This window comes from Arvicola amphibius, chromosome 10, assembly GCF_903992535.2.
Source record: "Arvicola amphibius chromosome 10, mArvAmp1.2, whole genome shotgun sequence".
Taxonomy (NCBI): Eukaryota; Metazoa; Chordata; class Mammalia; order Rodentia; family Cricetidae; genus Arvicola; species Arvicola amphibius.
Genome location: NC_052056.1, coordinates 104,827,104 through 104,845,845, shown reverse-complemented (window position 1 = coordinate 104,845,845; position 18,742 = coordinate 104,827,104). Strand labels below are relative to the sequence as shown.

Below are 18,742 nucleotides of genomic sequence, written 5' to 3'. Positions count from 1 at the left end.
TTGGCTAAATTTATAAGGTTTCTATTCAGTATATGTTCTTTGTTGGATATGAAGATTTCTACAACATACAATGGCTTTACTACCTTGATGGCATTTATAAGATTTCTCTCCAGAATGTGTTCTTTAATGTTTTTGGAGACTACTAAGGTGTGAAAAGGCTTTATCACATTTATTACATTCATAGGGATAGGTTTTTCCCCCAATATGTGTTTTTTTGTGTGTGTGTCTTTAAAGTTTGCAGAGCGTGAAAAAAGTTTTATCACACTGGTTACATTCAAAGGGCTTTTCTCCTGTATGTGTTCTTTTATGTCCGTGAAGCTTGTCATGACTTGCAAAAGCTTTATCACATTGATTACACTGACAAGGTTTCTCTTCACTTATGTGTTCTTTGATGTACTTGGAGATGACTGTTCTGGGAAAAGGCTTTACCACATTGATTACATCTGTAGGGCTTCTCTCCAGTATGTGTTCTTTTATGTATGGAGAGACAATAGTGATATACAAAGAACTTACCACATTCAGTACATTCATAAGGTTTCTCTCCAGTGTGTGTTCTTTTATGCCTGTGAAGTGTGCCATGATCTGCAAAAGCTTTATCACATTGATTACATTGATAAGGCTTCTCCCCAGTATGTGTTCTTTTATGAGTTTTGAGATGATGCAAGTATGCAAAGGCTTTACCACATTCAGTACATTCATAGGGTTTCTCTCCAGTGTGTGTTCTTTTGTGAATTTGGAGTTTAGAGTGTTGTGAAAAAGCTTTATCACATTGACTACATTCAAAGGGCTTCTCTCCAGTATGTGTTCTTTGATGTGTGCGGAGACAATTGTGATATGCAAAGAATTTACCACATTTAGTACATTCATAAGGTTTCTCTCCAGTATGTGTTCGTTTATGTCTGTGAAGCATGCCATTATCTGCAAAAGCTTTATCACATTGATTACATTGATAAGGTTTCTCCCCAGTATGTGTTCTTTTATGTGTTTTGAGATGACTTGGGTATGAAAAGGCTTTGCCACATTGATTACATTCAAATGGCTTCTCTCTAGTATGTATTCTTTTACGTTTTTGGAGCTGCTCATGACAGGCAAAAGCTTTACTGCATTGATTACATTCATGGGGTTTCTCTCCAGCATGTGTTCTTTCAGGTATTTGGAGACAACTGGTACCTGCAAAGGCTTCATCATATTGAACACCATCATATGGTTTCTCTGCAGAATGAATTTGTTCATGCCTTTGAAGATGACTATAACATGCAAAGACTTTAACACATTGAGTATATTCAGAAGGCTTCTCTCCAGTATGGCTTCTTCTATACCTGCAAAGATAATTGACACATGTAAATGTTTAACCACATGCATTAGACTGATGAATCTTAATATCTTTATGAATTAATTTTATACTTCTGTCTAATTATTAAAAGGAATCAGATTTTAAGTTTTACACTCCTGGTACTTTCCTTCATTATGGGGTGTTTTGTGTCTTTGAAGAACCTGTGATGGTAAGGGTCTTTTTTTAAATGACCCACATTTATAGCACCATTTTCTATGAGATTTTTTTTACATATTTCAAAAGAACTGGATGAACTCAGTTTTAAATAAGCTTTACCATATTTATTGCATTTTTAAGTTTTTCTATAATATAATACATACTATAGAAGAAAGTGTGCCAGGACAAACAAAAGTAAATATAAAGTCCAACACTCATAGGACTTTTCTTCAGTGTGAGTTTGTTGAGGTCTTCCCAATAAAGTTGGAAAACTAAATATAAACTTGTATCACATTCAAATAATCTATTCAATGTTGAAATACAAAATGCTTTTCATATCTTCTCATTATTCTGAGTGAGGTCCAGTCTTTTCCATCATCTGTATGCTCACTTGCTCACTTCCTTGTGTTTAGAGTGACTTATGATATTCTTTTTTTTTTTTTTTTTTTTTGGTTTTTCGAGACAGGGTTTCCCTGTAGTTTCTAGAGCCTGTCCTGGAACTAGCTCTTGTAGACCAGGCTGGCCTCGAACCCAGAGATCCGCCTGCCTCTGCCTCCCGAGTGCTGGGATTAAAGGCGTGCGCCACCACCGCCCGGCGACTTATGATATAAATTCTTATTAAATGAAGAACAAATATTTTTTTTTCATTGAATTCACACAGCCTCACTTTCTGTTCCTCCAGCTTATGTGGTACAGGGATTAAAGCTTCTCCAAAGAGCCTTTTTGACTCTCATGAACTCACCCTTTCAATGGGGTTAATAATATCACAAATATATGAGTAACTCTATCTTTACTATAGACTGTTTACTTCTCAGACAGATTTTGACATGTACTTATTATCTATTCAATGTGTATGCATTGTATAGTATCAGAGTTGTATGAAACTAAATGGATTGGCTGTCCTATAATATAAGTTATCAAGGGACTATAATTTAAATGGTGGTGTCAGATAAGTCATTGTTTATTTGTTTTCTTCTTTAAGAGGAATGCCTTAAACATAGAACAGCTACCTGATATTGTGGCATATGGTTTTGTGAGAAATTGATAATGATCAATATACTTTAATCTGTTCATATTTATACTGTTGCTTTGCTTTAAATCTTCTAGGACACATTACAATTTCTTCAGAGGCAAATTTATATCCAGTTGCACATGAAAATTACCTTTCATATCTTCTAGTCCTTTGGCAATGTTCTTCAAAACTATGGTCTTCGTAACTGTAGCCTAAAATATATTACCAGAAATATAGGATAAATTGATAGGTATTGTAAAAAAGTTGATAATTTAAGTGAACCATGCCTTGGTTATTCAGCTCATATCTCAAACTTTCTCCAACAAAATTACTCAAGAGTATCAGTAACCAAGACACAGTTGTCCCCTTCTTTAAAAATGTAAGGGAAAGTTCACAGTCTCACCTATAGCAGCGAGGTTCCTGCATGTCTCCAGCATCACATTTTTGTAGAGTCTCTTCTGGGAAGGACTTAGCAAAGCCCACTCATCCTGAGTGAAGTCAATGTGCACATCATCGTAGTTCACGGTATTCTAGAATAATACAACCAACAGTAAAACAAAGTCTGATCCTGATATTGTAAATGGATACTTCCTTTTACAGTAATATATTCACATAATTCTGGTATGTCCCATACTTTTTCCATGACATAGATATTACAACTACCTATGTATATTACATAGGTAATTACCATGTTACTTTAGAAAGAAAGTGAACAGGGGGACCACATGTGCCATTCCCTGGCCTTTAAATAGGATACAGCCGTGAGAAAGAAATGACAATGAACAGATATATAGAGACAACCAAGAAAATCAATGCTACTGAGAACACATCAGAAAGATTGCATAGACAATTATTAACTACAAAAGCGATGGATAACTTTAGTATATTGCCTTTAATACCAGTATTCTATGTAAAAGCAGATAAATTGAGTTGGGTGCCAGCCCAAACCTATGCAGTGAGTCACAGTTTAGCCAGAGTTACAAATTAATAAAACTAGGTCTCCTCCTAAGAAATCATTAAAATAAAAAATGTAAAAAGAAATCAGAGGTTTTTACTGAAGTTCCTACAAAAAGTTTTGCATTCATTCTTGTTCTGCATTCATCTTCCAGAACCTGAGGTGGGCCAGTTTAAAGTGTAACAGAATAAGATCTTTCTAAATGGTGGGCCTGTTTCAAAAGTTACAAATGGACCAAAGATAACATCAACAATGTAAATGTTGATCATGAATAACACAGGACAGGAGAGATGGCCCTGCACTTAAGGTGTCTTGTTGGTCTTGCAGATAGGTGGGCTCAATTGTTGGTACTTATTCGGGGGCTTAGAACTATCCATTACTTCAACTTCCTGGGTTCTGAGGCCTGTTCTGACTACTTTTGGGAACAAGAACACATGTGATACAAACCAATAAATATGGGAAAAAACACATGTTCATTCAATAAATTTCAAAACAGAAAAACAGGCAGGAAGCATGTAATACATCTCCAATCCAATGATTCAGAAGACAAGGTATTAATATCATGGATACTGCTATCCTGGGAAAGAGAAGGATACCCTCCACTAAACATCAAAATTAAGATGTAGGGAAGTTCAGCATACATAGCAACAAATGCTTGGAATGCACAAAAATCTATATTCAAGGTCCATCAAGCAAATAAAAATTGCATATAAAGAAACATATTGGCCCACAATTAACCACTGTGCCCAGAGGCCAGAATCATTTATATCTCTGATTTGAGGTCAGCATGCTCTAAGGAGCTTCTTTCAGGACAGCCAGAGATACAGACAAAAACACTGTCTTTCAAAAACAAAACTGAAACCAAAAAAAAAAATTAAAATAAAAATCAGGATAGCAAAGAGGATTAACATTGAGTATCAGTTACTTCAACTGTATGTTTTGTCATTTAGTGATAATATCTATAATGGTGGTGAAGTCATGACAGCAGGACACACATAACCAGAAATGGGTTGAGGCAATAGACATGTAAATCCAATCCCCAATGAGGAATTTCATTCAAGAGGCTCCTCCTTCGAAAGGTTCTACAAGCACAACAAAGAAGAGGATCAATAATAGACAAGTGTTCAAATGCTTAATACAATCTGGGGATCTTTTCCTTCAATCAACTGTATTTTGATTATGGTCACTAAAATATTCATAGTCATAAAAAAAAGTATGTTGTCTAACTTCAATGATTGTCATCGCCTGGAACAGTCCCTGAACTGTTTCAATGTGAAGTTTCTTATAACACTCATGATAATGAGTTGACTTGGCTATACCCCATCCAAAAAAGCCATACCTCCTAAAACAGCCACTCCACAAAGATAATGGGAGCTAACTATATGCAAAATACCACAGTGGTTTAGCTGAGTCTTGAGGTAGATAGACTCCCAATTATCCGAGGAACTACCATATTAATTTCCATAGTGACTATAGGGGTTTGCAATTTCATCAGCAATGGAGTAATGTTCTCCCTGCTCAATACTCTAGCCAGAATAAGTGGTCACTTGTGTTATTGAACCTAGCCATTCTCACATTAGAAGGTGAATTCTAAAAGCTGTTTTGATTTACATTTTATGGATGGCTAAGGATGTTGAACATTTAGTGTTGTGTTTCTAAGCCAGTTTAGATTCAATCTATTTAGAATTCTTTGTTAGATCTCTACCATATTTTAGTTGATTATTTGTTGATTTGTAACTTCTTCAGTTCTTTTTCCTTCTGAGCAAGTAAACATAAACCACATAGACTAACATGATATATACTCATTTTAAGTGGACTTTAGCTGTTAAATAGAGAATAATCACAGTACAATCCTAAGACCTAGAGATGGTAAGTAACAAGGATGTCTGTAGCAGGGGGTGCAATGAGGCCCATGCAACAGGAAATAGACTAAATTTTATGGGTGGACACAGAGCAAAAACAGTAAGGATCATGGAAGTAAATGGGGGGGACAGAGAGAATAAACAGCAAAAGATAACTGGAATAGGAAATCTTTCATTGGTGATGTGGAAACAGTGCAGTAGCAACTTTCTTACAAGCTATGAGGTGAATCTGGGGAGAACTACCAGTAACTCAGAATATGGAGCCTGAACTGGCCATCTTTTGTAACTACGTACAGTTCCCAGTAGTTGGACTAGGAAACTGAGCCAAACATAAAATATTGACACACACTTGTTGTGTCTGGAATAGATATCAGGGAAATGGTGGCTCATAATTGGTCTGGTGGCAATCCAATGATTAGCCTAACATGAGGCCCAAGTTGACCAGGATGTATGCCTAGATAGGCAGGAATCAAAGTTGGTATCTCAGAGAACTAGGGTAGAACCAATACAAGTAAGAAAAAAGAAAAAAAGTCAAATGTATGATACCTAACTCTATGTCCAATGGCTCTCCAGGTCTCCAATTCTGTTCAGTTTTGTTAAATACAACACACTTCTCTTTCTTGGGGCTGTGCACTCCCCATTAGCAGCTTCTCTTTGGCAAGTAACCTATGACTCTGGCATCACTACCATCTTACATAGTTAAATACTTGTAGCCTTTCAATATCAAAGATCCACTTACGAATCTTCCAGACTCCTTCAACAGGCCTTGTGTCAGTACACTGACTCTGCCCTCTGAAGTACAGACAACTGGTTTTCTAGACTCTTGCTGGCTCAATTCACTACCCCTGCTATTTTTGATGTTCATTTCACAGTGCTAGCATCTCCAAAACAATGGGGGCTTCTGTTACAACTGGGTGGCACTTTCACCAGTAGTCTCTCATAGGCTCTCCTCAAGATGCCACACTTCAACTTTTTGCGCTGACTTCTAGAGTCCAGGGCTTTTCAAATGCCAATGAGACTACACCTTCAATGATGGCCTTTCTTGGTCTCCCACAATGCTATTGCCTCACATCCATCTATACCTTCAAAACCCAGTACCACTGGGGGACATACATTACCATGTCTATCTTACCAACATGAGGTACAACCTTGGTTACATCTGGAAGACCACTTCTCTGTGCTCTGAGGAAATAATTCCAAGACATTTTGATATTTGTGGTGCTGGTCTCTTAATCAACACTAATTTCTTAGCTTCTTACCTGACCAGCCTCAATTACCCAGCAAAGCAAAATTTTCCCTTAAATACGTCTCATAATTTGCTCATCACAGCTGATTCTTCAGCATCACGCTAACCAGAAACCAGAAAATTTAATGCCTTTTATTCTATTCTTAACTCTTAAGCCAGAACCATGTGACCAAAGCTGTCAGGTTCTGCTGCTTAAAGGGGCTGCAACTGGGCCCCTTGTTTAATTACATCTTCACAGCTTTCTGTCTTTCACTGCCAAAGTTTGGCTTGAAACTTGCTCTGTAGACCCACAATGGCATGAAACTCACAAAGCTATGCCTACCTCTCTTTTTTCTGCATGCTAGGATTAAAGGCAATGTGCCACAACCTTTCAGGTCACCACACCCTTTATTCCATTCTAATCATTTTATGTCCTCAGACTGTGAACTTAGCTACATCCCACTTTTGAGTGCCCCCTTCCTAAAGTATTTTTCCTTTTTTTAGCTTCTCTTTTCAATATATATCTTCAGTAGAGTACCACTAATATCCATATGACAGAGTCTATCCTACACTGTTTTGAGATTTCTTCTTCCAATAGAGTTAATCAAAACATCTCTTACACTTTTCCCTCAGACATATTCTTTGGACTATGGCAAAATTCAACCACACCCTTCACCAAAATATCACACGAATGACTTCTAAACAACATACTTAAATCCTACTCTGAAACCTCTTGATCTGGCTCCCGATATTTCACATTCATTATCAAGGTCACCTGTCTCCCATGCTCCTCCTAGTATAAACCCAGTATGGAGTGCTTAACTGCATTCGTGGTCTTTCCTAAGCCAAATTCCCAAAGTCCATATTATTTGCAACAAAAGTAGGGCAGGCGTAGCACAGCCATACCCCAGTCCCTGGATCAACCTTTCTGTTTTAGTTAGGTTTTATTTCCATGAAGAGACACCATTACTATTCAAATCTTATAACAAAAACATTTATTGAGGTGGCTCACTTACAATTTCAGAGGTTGAGGCAACTATCATCATTACAGGGAGCATGTAAGCAGGCTGCCAGATGTGATGCTAATGTTGAGAGTCCTTTGATCTTGACTCAGGGTCAGCAGAAAGTCATCTGACCCACTGAGGATAAGAAACCTCAAAACCCAAAGTGACATACTTCATCTAACCAAGGCCATGGCCACTCCAAAACAGCCAAACTCCCATACTGCCACTCCCTATGTGATTATGGGGGCCAACTGCAATCAAAACTATCACAGTGTTATAGCTGAGTCTTGATTTAGAATAAATTCCCATACTGATATCCATAGTGGTAACAGGTTTGCACTACCTACAGGAATGGAGAATATACCCCTTGTTCCACATCATGAGATGTCACTTGGGCTATGCTCCTAGCTAATATGGCATGTATAGAATGAATCTTTTTTTTAAAATAATTTTTAAATTTTATTTGCATTGGTATTTTCCCCTGCATGTCTATTTATGTGTGTGTAGTCAGAGACAGCTGTTAGCATGCCATAGGGTGCCGGGGAACAGAACCCGGGTCCTCTGGAAGAGCAGCAGTTAGTGCTCTAACTGCTAAGCATCTCTCCGCCCCCAGGACGAATTCTAAAGTAGTTTTTATTTTCATTTTCTGATGCCCAAGGATATGAACATTAATTTTAGTGTTTTAATTCAGGTTAAATTCATCTATTTGGAATTATTTGTTTTGATCGGTACAATAATTTTTACTGGCTTATTTGATTTGTTGATGTTTACTTTTCTGATTCTGGGCAAATAAATCTGGAACTACAGAGACAAACATGATAGATACATGTCAGTGGATATTAGCAGCTGAGTAAAGAATCATCACAGTACAATCCACAGACCCAGAGAGAGTAAGTGGAAACTTCTGCAAGCTATGGCGGTGACATTAGTGAGGACTCTCAATAACTAAAAATATGGATGTGTCATCTTCTGTAATGACATATGCTCAAGTAGGGACTAGAAAGAAAGCCAGCCATAAATTATTCAGCACACAACTTGTGTTTTCTGGAAAACCATCAGCGAATCGGTTGTCTCTTAAATTGGTTGTAGTGCAAACCAGTGACTGGACTAAAATTGAAGCCCAAGCCTACCTAACCAAACACTAGCGAGATTGACAAGGAAGAAGTGTGGGTGGCTCAGAGATTTAGAGTAGAACAAAATTACGTAACAAAAAGAAAAAATGGCCAATATAATGATTCCTAGCTCCACTCTGTTGATTAAAAGCATAGATTGTTTCCTATCCTAATTGTCATCAGAGGGGTTCCTCTGACAATTGATTGTGGCAGATGCAGAGACACTTCACCCCAAACACTAGATGAAGCACTTGGAAGGATGCAGAAATTTGGATGGGAGTTCTTATAGTAGCCAGAGATGTCAAGGACACCAGAAAAAAACACAACACACAGAATCAACTTAAGCAGGGATCCTAAGGGCTTAAAGAGCCTGACAGAGCAGTTATGGATCTTGCAGGGTATGAGTCCGATCCCCTCCATGCATATGTGGTTGCTTTGCTTGGTGTCTTTTGTGAGACTCCTAATCAGTAGGAATGTATGCATTTCTGACTCTTTTTCTTGCTCTTGGGACTCTTTTCCCTGTACTGGCTGCCTAATGCTGCAGAAATATGAAGGCTGTTGTCTAGTCTTATTGTATCCTGTCCTGATATTCAGTTGATATCCCTGGGAGGCCTGCTGTTTCTCAAGAAAACAGAGGAATAGTGGATCTGAGGCAGTTGGAATCTTGGGGACTAGGAAGAATAGACAGAGTTTAGGCTGTGGTCAGGATGTACTGTATGAGAGAAGGACAATAAAGAGAATAAACAAAAAGAAATGAAAAAGCAGCTTTAATTCTAACTTGGATGATCCTCACACTCTTTAACAGCCCAATGCTGTTCAAATATCCAAATTCTCCTCTGATAATCAAGAAAAAATAGTGACTTGTGATAGCTTGTAAAAATCAATAAACAAAGTAAACTATTCAGACATATAATGGGACAGGATATATTCCCATTTAGAAAGAAAGGAATGTGACTGGTGGTGGTCCAGGCTCCAATTTGGGCAGACATTTCATACTCACATACAGACCACACCAGAAGGAAAAACAGGTCAGCAGTCTATGAAACTCCCCCCATTCCTTTAGTTCCCATAGAAACAAATCCCACAGCAATTCCGCAGCCTTCACCCATGTAGCCATATCCCCACACCTAAACTGGGTATGAGACCCCTGCTTATGAGAAGGTCAAAACAAGCCAGAAGAAGAGGTAGGTGAACTCAGACTAAGACTCCCTGATGAAACAGAGTCCACATGAGCCATTATAAATCCAGGCAGACTGCCCATGAATTGATCTCCTCCTACTCTTGAGTACCTCCCCCACACTACTCCAATCCCACTTGCCTCCTTGTCACTCTGTTTTAGGGCTCAACACGTGTGGGATGCTCTGTTCAAATAAAAGACACACCAGCTGCTAGAAGTTCACCTAGGCCCACCTGCCCACAAACATCCCCACTCTCAAAGTTCCCAACACCACACTGTTCACATTCCATTTTCCCAGTCCCCAACTGTCACAAAGACACCCTAAAAGAACAAAGGGCACATCTGTCACCAGATTTCTGGCCCCAAATATGGATAAGGGGGACCATTGTTTGAATCATAGGCTAGCCACACAGACCAGAAAACAAGAGAGGAGAGCAAATAGAAACCAAAGAACAAAACATCCATTCAAAAGAGACAAAATGAGAAATAGCAATCTAGACTCCTAATCACCACAAATGCAGATACACAGAAACAGCCAGGGCAATTTGTACCCATCAGAGCTCAGCTATCCTACTAAAAAAAGTCTTCAATCTCCAACACAGCAGAAGCACCAGACCTTAAAACAAACTTTATAAAGATGATTCTGGTTCCTGACAGGGCATGTGAATAAATCCCTTAAAGAAGGAAAGAAAAAGATAAATAAAATATTACAGAAAATGGATAAATCTCTAGAAATCCAAGAAAAAAAACCCAGAGCCAAAGGAAACGGACAAAACTATTCAAGACATAGAAGTGGAAATAGAAGCAATAAAAATATCACCAATTCAATGAATTTTGGAAATGAGAAATCTAGGAAAGTGAACCAGAATTACAGAAGGAAGCCTTGCAAAAGTAATAGAAGAGATGGAGAAGAGAATCTTTGGTGTTGAGAATATGATAGAAGAAGAACTTATAAATCTAAAACATTGCTGAAACATAATATTCAGGAAATCTGGAAATCTATCAAAAGATCAACCTAAAATAATGGGAATAGAAGGAAAACAATTCTAGTTCTTAGACCTAAAAATATTTTTAAAAATCATAATCAAAAATTTTCTTACTAAAAGGACACCAGGGTAAACACAGCCCACAGAATAGCCTAAGCAGGCCTCATAGGTGTCCACAGTAACTAAGCAACAATCATGAAGCCTGCATGAGTGTATGCCATGTTCTCTGCTTATATATTAGGGTTGCGTAGCTTGGTGTTTTTGCAGGACTCATAAAACTATGTGTGGGAGGTGTCTTGGGATCCTACTCTTCCTATTGGGTTACTCATCAGGCCTGATATGAGGATTTGTGCCTAGTCTTATTGCGAATTAATATGCCATGTTGATCAATATCCCTGCAAGATCTTCTCTTTAAGAAGGGAATGGAGGAGGCAGGGAATTTGGAGGAGAGGGGAGCAGGGGAAGGGAAGGAGGGGGCAAAGGGAGGGGAAACTGTTAGTTGTGATGTATTGTATGAAAAAAGAATTTAAAAAGAAAAGAAAAGAAAAGGAAAAAGGAAAGAAAAGGAAAGAGGAATGTGGACATGTTGGGAAAGATCCAGAACCAAAGCAAAATTAAAACTCAGCAGGACAAAAACCAAATTCTATAAATTCTGTCATAAACACATCAGGCTTCATTCTCAACGAGTTTACATAGAGCTATCCCTGCATCTTTTCATTCATGTTTCTCATTTGCTATTTCCACTCTCTGTGTGCCAGCCTACCATGGCAAATGCCTCATCCCTTAGTTGTGTTTCAACTTTGTGTTCTCAAAAGAGCACAAGCTTCGTCTTCACAGCTTCATGCTATCAACTCTCAAAGGCCTCCTCACTAGGTTTCTGACCCTGCCAAACACAGATGGGTTCAACAGTGCTGAACTGAACCCACAGAGGAAGAATCCATTACCTTTACATTTGGCATCTTTAGTGTTTCCAGAACCAGTACAACATGGACAGTCATGACAAGTCTGGCTTGTAAGTTGTGATGGACCCTAACAGAGTTGCTGTGGACTAGAGTTTGCAGTAGATTTTGTAGGAAGTTAATTCCTGGACCTAGCAAACATTTTGCTTACTACTTCCATCAAGTGATAGTTTTAGCTGTATGGAATCTTACCCTTAAAGCAACTTGCTAGGCTTTACTCTAGAGGCAATGGGCTTTTCTTTAATGGTGACAACTACTTGACAATTTGTGCCTGTTTCTCCATAGGACTGCCACCTGAAACTTCCCAGTGCATTTTTCTTCTACCAACACACTTCTCATTCTTTCTGTCCCACTTGTTTCATTTTTCACGTGGACTTGAATGAGTTCACCACTAATCACCATCCAACGGAACCAACACTTTGAGAAATCAGCCCTTGTAATACAGGTCTTCATTTGTTTGGTTAGAGTTATTCTGAGATATTTTATGTTGTTTGTGGCTAACGTAAGGGCGATGTTTCTCTGCATCTTCTTTATCTTTCACGCAAGAGGCAGAATGAAGTGAAGGGGCATGGAGGAGAGGAAGAATAAGGAGAAGAAAGGAGAGTAAGGGCAAGTAGTAGAAGTAGGGGAGAAGAAGAAGAGCAGGGGCAGGTCTCCATGAGAATTCTAGTTTTACAGACATGGTTGGAAAAATCCATAGGCCAGGGCAATACTAATATGCATATCAAAATCATTATAAAGTGGCAGGTAGAACCTGACAAAGCAGTACTCCAGAATAGGTGATCTGACCTAGGAAAGAGCCAGCATCCAAAGGGGAGTATCTGACATTCCAAGCCCTTAGATAAAGTTATTAAACATCCCTGAATCCTTGAGTCACCATAGTCCTCATCTACATCTCTGCTGTGATCCCCACCTCTGGGAACACCCAGATTTGTTGTTAGCAAAGGTGGGGCATGATGGCTTCCGCTCAGTGCTGTCTTCTATAGGAAATTTCTGTGTGGTCTGTTAGCAAATAATTTTGTGGGATTGACTCTATGTAAATTTGACTGTTTGAACAAAGAATGAATGCCATTTCTCCAAGGCCTCATTGTGAGGGGAAATGGAGCAAGGTCAGTCCACTGATCAAGCGGAGGTTGCACTGCTGTGGTATTCTGGGAATGAGGCCCATTTTCAAAGGGAAGATCTTAGCTTAACAAGGTTTTTATAGATATGATGGTGGACTTTTCCAAAAGACAAGTGTTCCCACAGCTCTGCAAAATAGGTTGTTCCATGTGGATGATACATATACACTTCCTGTGGATCTGCCTATTGGTCTGTGCATTGACTGTATACTCTTGTGGACTCCAATAAATTTTAACAGCTGTGAAAGCAGTAAGTCTCTCATGATGCTTCCTTCCCCTTCCATTTCTGCACTCTGCCTTCAACAGCTACAGAGTAGGTAAATGGAACTCAATTCTTTCACATATCTGTCTTCAATATGAGTCCCCAGGAAAAGTCAGATAGATTGGAGAATTCGCTATTAACTGCTCTATTTTTTCCTTCACAATGACCAGTCAAAACCTAGCCTAGAAGGAATTGCAATAGAAGGAATGTTTTCCCAGAACAGGGCAGCAAGGCAGACTTAGCTGTGTTCAAAGCAATCCTCAGGTACATAATGTGGGGGCAAGCCCTGAGCTAGAAACACATTGATATAAAGAGAAATAAAAAAAAAACCAATAACACTCAGGAAAAACAGGAATATAATGTTTTTAAAAGTGGGGAAGAGAATAAATAGACATTAGAACAGTAATGCATTTAAAGGAATGGAATTTGAAAGAGAATACAAATAATGGGCTTTTTAAAAAGATGAAAATAATGTGTTTTAAAATCAGTAAGATAGGGGCTGGAGGAGATGGCTCAGCAGTTAAGAGTACTGACTGCTCTTCCAGAGGACCCAGGTTCAATTCCCAGCACCCACATGGGCAGCTTACAACGTCTGTAACTCCTGTTCCAGGGGATCTGACAACTTCATACCAATGCACATAAAGTTAATAAATCATAATAATCATTTAAAAAAATCAGTTATGATAAACCTCAGGTATACTGACTTGAAAAGGAGTAGGCCCACTCCCTTTTAGATGGCATGCTCCTGATAAAAGACAGAATGATATTGCTCACATGCTCATGTTGCTGCTGAGATCTGGAACTTGACATAAGAGTTACAGTCAATGAAACAACAACAACAACAACAACAAACAACACACAACAACAACAAAGCCGGGCGGTGGGTGGCGCACGCCCTTTAATCCAGCACTCGGGGAGGCAGAGGCAGGCGGATCTCTGTGAGTTCGAGACCAGCCTGGTCTACAAGAGCTAGTTCCAGGACAGGCTCCAAAGCCGCAGAGAAACCCTGTCTCGAAAAAAAAAAAAAAAAAAAAGAGTTACAGTCAATGGCCTTTTCTCAATCCTTGGAGCTGTATTAACTGGATAAAGCAGGATTGAACACATCTGCACAGGACAGTTACCTAATTTGAAATTCAATATTCATTGGCTCAAGCTAACCTTCCAATTATAAACACACAAATCAGGACTGTTTTCATTCAACATGACATGAATTAGTAATCCCAGAATATTAAAAAATATTACTGAGCGGGCTGTAATGGCACGCGCCTTTAATCCCAGCACTGGGAAGGCAGAGGCAGGCGGATCTTTGTGAGTTCAAGGCCAACCTGGTCTACTAGAAACTAGTTCCAGGAAGGCTCCAAAGCTACAGAGAAACCCTTGTCTCAAAAACCAAAAAAAATTTACTGAAAACCCCTGTGGTTAGTTATGACTTTTATAAATATGAAGAAGATAACAATGGGCACTATAATCCTTATGAAAAACATTTAATCAGGGTGGCTCATTTAGACTTCCAGAAGTTCAGTCCATTTCATTGTGGTGGGGAGAATTATGTTGTGCAGGACAATTTTGCTGCTGGTTACATCTTGATATGCAGACCACAGGAAGTTTGACTGAAATGCTTGGCGGTATCCAGAACAGAGGAATTCTCAAAGCCCCATCCCAGTGCCACACTTCTTTCAACAAGACCATACAGATTCCAACAAAGCCACACTTTGTAATAGCACCAATCCCTATGAGGTTATAGAAGCCAATAACACTGAAACTAACCACATTGCCACAATCAGGTCCTTTCTCATTCTGGTTACTCCAGGTGCTGATTTCCTCCCATTTCCCTGCGGTGCACTCAGTAAACTATTCTTTCTAAATCTGGTCTGAAGGCAGAAACCATGTTTCCACATGCAGATCCTTCTCCTGTGAGTGTAATGAATAGTTGACTTCATGACTCAAGTAGGTAATTTTAAAAGTCTGAGGCCACACAATCATTTAAAAATTTGAATCAATGCCAGGCGTTGGTGGCACAGCCTTTAATCGCAGCACTAGGAAGAAGAGGCAGGCGGATCTCTTGGAGTTCGTAGGCTAGCCTGATCTACAAAGCTAGTTCTGAAACAGGCACAAAACTACAGAGAAACTTTGTCTCAAAAACAAAAGAATTTTAAATCAAGACAGCAAGGTCATTGACCTGGATGCCACAGAATAAAGTCAAGGTCTCATATACCAACATAAGAGACCTTATCTCAGCAATATTTTCTACAATGCTGGAAGTACACTATTCGAGAATATACCTTTCTAGTGAGAAAACACTGTACACACTTAAGAGATTAATAAAGAAAAATCTGCACAATGATAGCAGTGCGTCATCTCTGGCAAATGCTCAAGAGGAGAGAATCTAGAATAAACATTGCATTCCACATACACTGCCATCCTTAAGTTTCTTTTTTTTTTTTTTTGGGTTTTTTTCGAGACAGGGTTTCTCTGTGGCTTTCGAGCCTGTCCTGGAACTAGCTCTTGTAGACCAGGCTGGTCTCGAACTCACAGAGATCCGCCTGCCTCTGCCTCCCGAGTGCTGGGATTAAAGGCGTGCGCCACCACCGCCCGGCCTTAAGTTTCTTTTAGGTTCAGACTCTAGCTCACACTTTGAAGAAATTAGAGATGGGAAACTGCGAGTCTTGCCAGTTAGGGAATTGGGAAACTCACGCAGCAAATATATTGCCACAATTATGTCAAAAGTATGTAAGTGACGTGAAGCAGCAGGTCATACTTTACTGACAGGGCCCTACGTGCAGTGCCAGAAGGTGAGAAAGACAGGAAAACTGGAAGAAAGATATGATAAAAGCTAGGACAGAGAAGTCTTGCATAAGCTATGTCTTATTCCAAGTAAGCTTCTTAAGATGAATACCTTCTTGTATACCATTTGTAAGGGGAAATGGGAGGAAATAGGAGATCAGCAGAAATTACCACACCATGGGACAAACTCAGAATAAGGTTAATCATGCAAAGCAACACAAGAACAGGGCGGTGGTGGCCCACGCCTTTAATCCCAGTACTCGGGAGGCAGAGTGGTGTGGATCTCTGGGAGTTTGAGGCCAGCCTGGTCCCAAGAGCTAGTTCCAGGACAGGCTCCAAAGCCACAGAAAAACCCTGTCTCAAAAAAAAAAATGCAACACAAGAAGCACAAAGGCTATCTCAAGAAATTATTGACTATGCCCAAGTGACCTTGGGACCATAGCTCAATGTGGTGGAAAGAGTTGGGTTCTCAGGATCTGAAGAACCTCTCCAGAAAGGCACTGGTTCCAGATCCTTTCCATCTCTCCCAAACATATTCCCGGTTTCGATGAAGGAGTCCTATTTTATTCTCCATAAATCAGGACCTTAGGCAAAACCCCAAGGCCTAGACACACACTAGGCTGTTCCTGACTCTGCCAAGAGCATCCCTGGTTTTGAGAAGGACAGCTGTTCCTTCTCCATGAGTTGGACCCTAAATGGAAAGACATCATTGACATGGCCTCAACACAACAGCGTTTTTTCCTTTTCAAATGACTGTCACTTCTCTCAGCATATACATCTGGCAGAACTATAATTTTCTCTAAGAAGAATTGGACCTTTAAATCACACCATACCCTAATGTTCATTATGATCCTACAATGACCTTGAGCAGCACAATGTCCTCATTGATATGGGGACAGGAGTAGTGGCTTTTTATAAATCAGTGGTGTCTTTTGTCATGGTCTAGAGCCAAATGTTTAAACAATCCTTGTTAACAATTTTGTATCCTAGCATCTTAATCTCTGAGTTAGCACACTACTTTGATATCTTTGGGTAATTTACAGACAAACTTCCTCGGCTAATTTCTCCTAAGCATTGGTGAAGCCTTCATATCAAATCTCTACTCTTCTGTACCACCGGTTAGTAGTGGAGTGGAAACAAACACAAGAATGCCATTTACAAACTCCACAAAATTAACGCCAAATGGATCTTACTCCTAAATGTTAAATGCAAAGGGCAAAGCTTCTGAAAGATAATAGAAAAACTAGGCATCTCCAAGTTTGGGATCCTGCCTTCCATACGTATCAAAATAACATTGACGTGGACCACAAAGATGTCTCTACACACAATTCCCTGCTGGAAATGCTTTTCACAGATGCAGCCCACAGAGGGAAGTTATTCAGAGGCCAAGACCTGGTTCTGGGGAGTTGCACGGACCACATGGGACCCCAGACAACACTGATGGTAGCAGCGGGTTCCTACACTCACTCAGGGAGTGTCTGCCATACTGACTCCCATGGCTCACCATCCTCTCCTCCTCATCTTGGGACAGCAACCCCTTACTCACTATGTCGTGGCTTCCAGGCTTACCCATGCTCTCCTCAGAGGTCGCTGCAATAGCAGTCACAAAACAGAATGAAACCCACTGGCGCCTGCTCAGCTTTAAAATCAATCCCGCAGCATGGCGCCAGGAAGTGCCCTGCCTGACTTCTGACTGACAGGTCTGCCTGGAGGTCTTGATTGGCTAATGAGACTTGAGTGACAAGAGCACCTCCCTGAGCCTTACAGTGTGCTTAAAGACACTGCACAGGATTCCTTGGCTCTGGCTTCCACCCCAGACCCAGATTTTACAGATCTGCGGACATATGAATTTCAATATCACTTATGCCTCTCTCAGATAGATGACACAGCTGTCTTCCTGCAATCCACAACCACACTGCCTTCATCCTCCTGGATATGTGGAGTAGACGGATTCTCCTGTTCAAAAGATGGAAGGGTGCACAGAATACTAATGAGTACAGATTTTAGGAAACGAAAAATGATGTTTGTTCTGTGGCTTCAGGCTGACATCAGGAGTCACAGGCACTTCTGGCAGCCATGAGAGCAACCAAAGCACCAAATTTCATCCATGATGATATATTTTATTCTGCCAGAAGACTGGGTGATAGCTACAGACTATGTCCCTATACAGACTATGACCAGCTGGCAAATATAGCTCAGGTTCTGAGGTGTCCACCATTACACAGGCTTTGAGACTGCTACATTCATATGCTTAAGTGGGTACAGTCATACCGATTTTTACTATACTTCCTTTATTATTTTAACTCTTGTAATCACACAATTAGAAGAATTCCGAATCCTCTCCTCGGTTAAAAGCCACAGATTTATCCATTAAAGGCTCCTTGTCTCATGGGTCTCTTGTAGCTCCAAATCCTAGGCTTTGGGTTCAGAGATAATGTTCAAGTCCTAGCTTGCTCATTTAATAGCTGTTTAACTTTGGGCAGGCTGCTTAACCTCTCTGTGTTTCAGTTGCTTCATCTTGGATGGTCGTTTGTAAGGTGCATGAAGATCCACACCACAGAATCTGAAGATATCTGGGACAGGTACCAGAACTGAGCAACATCTGGGCCACATGCTTGTTTTCCTCAGTCAGTGGAAACATGCTGAATAATTCTAACTTCTGCCAAGCTGCTGGAGCCAAGACCCTTTGGTCGGAGGTGGGATAGGGGAAGACTCCATGGTAATCTTTATACATGTGTAAAACTTTAGTGGATAATAGGTCTCTTAAGTCTTTGCATATCTCAGTACTCTCTCG

The 18,742-nt window shown here is 39.9% G+C and overlaps 1 protein-coding gene across 1 annotated transcript; it reads right to left on the bottom strand.

The window, feature by feature from the left end:
- Nucleotides 1-373: 373 nt before the first annotated feature.
- On the bottom strand, nucleotides 374-2,938 carry LOC119824663 (zinc finger protein 431-like). Its single transcript, XM_038344984.1, has 3 exons — nucleotides 2,905-2,938; nucleotides 2,653-2,713; nucleotides 374-1,319 (listed from the first exon to the last, which is right to left on the bottom strand). The coding sequence occupies exons 1-3, from the start codon at nucleotides 2,936-2,938 to the stop codon at nucleotides 374-376; spliced, it is 1,041 nt and encodes a 346-aa protein (XP_038200912.1).
- Between the last annotated feature and the right edge of the window lie 15,804 nt (nucleotides 2,939-18,742).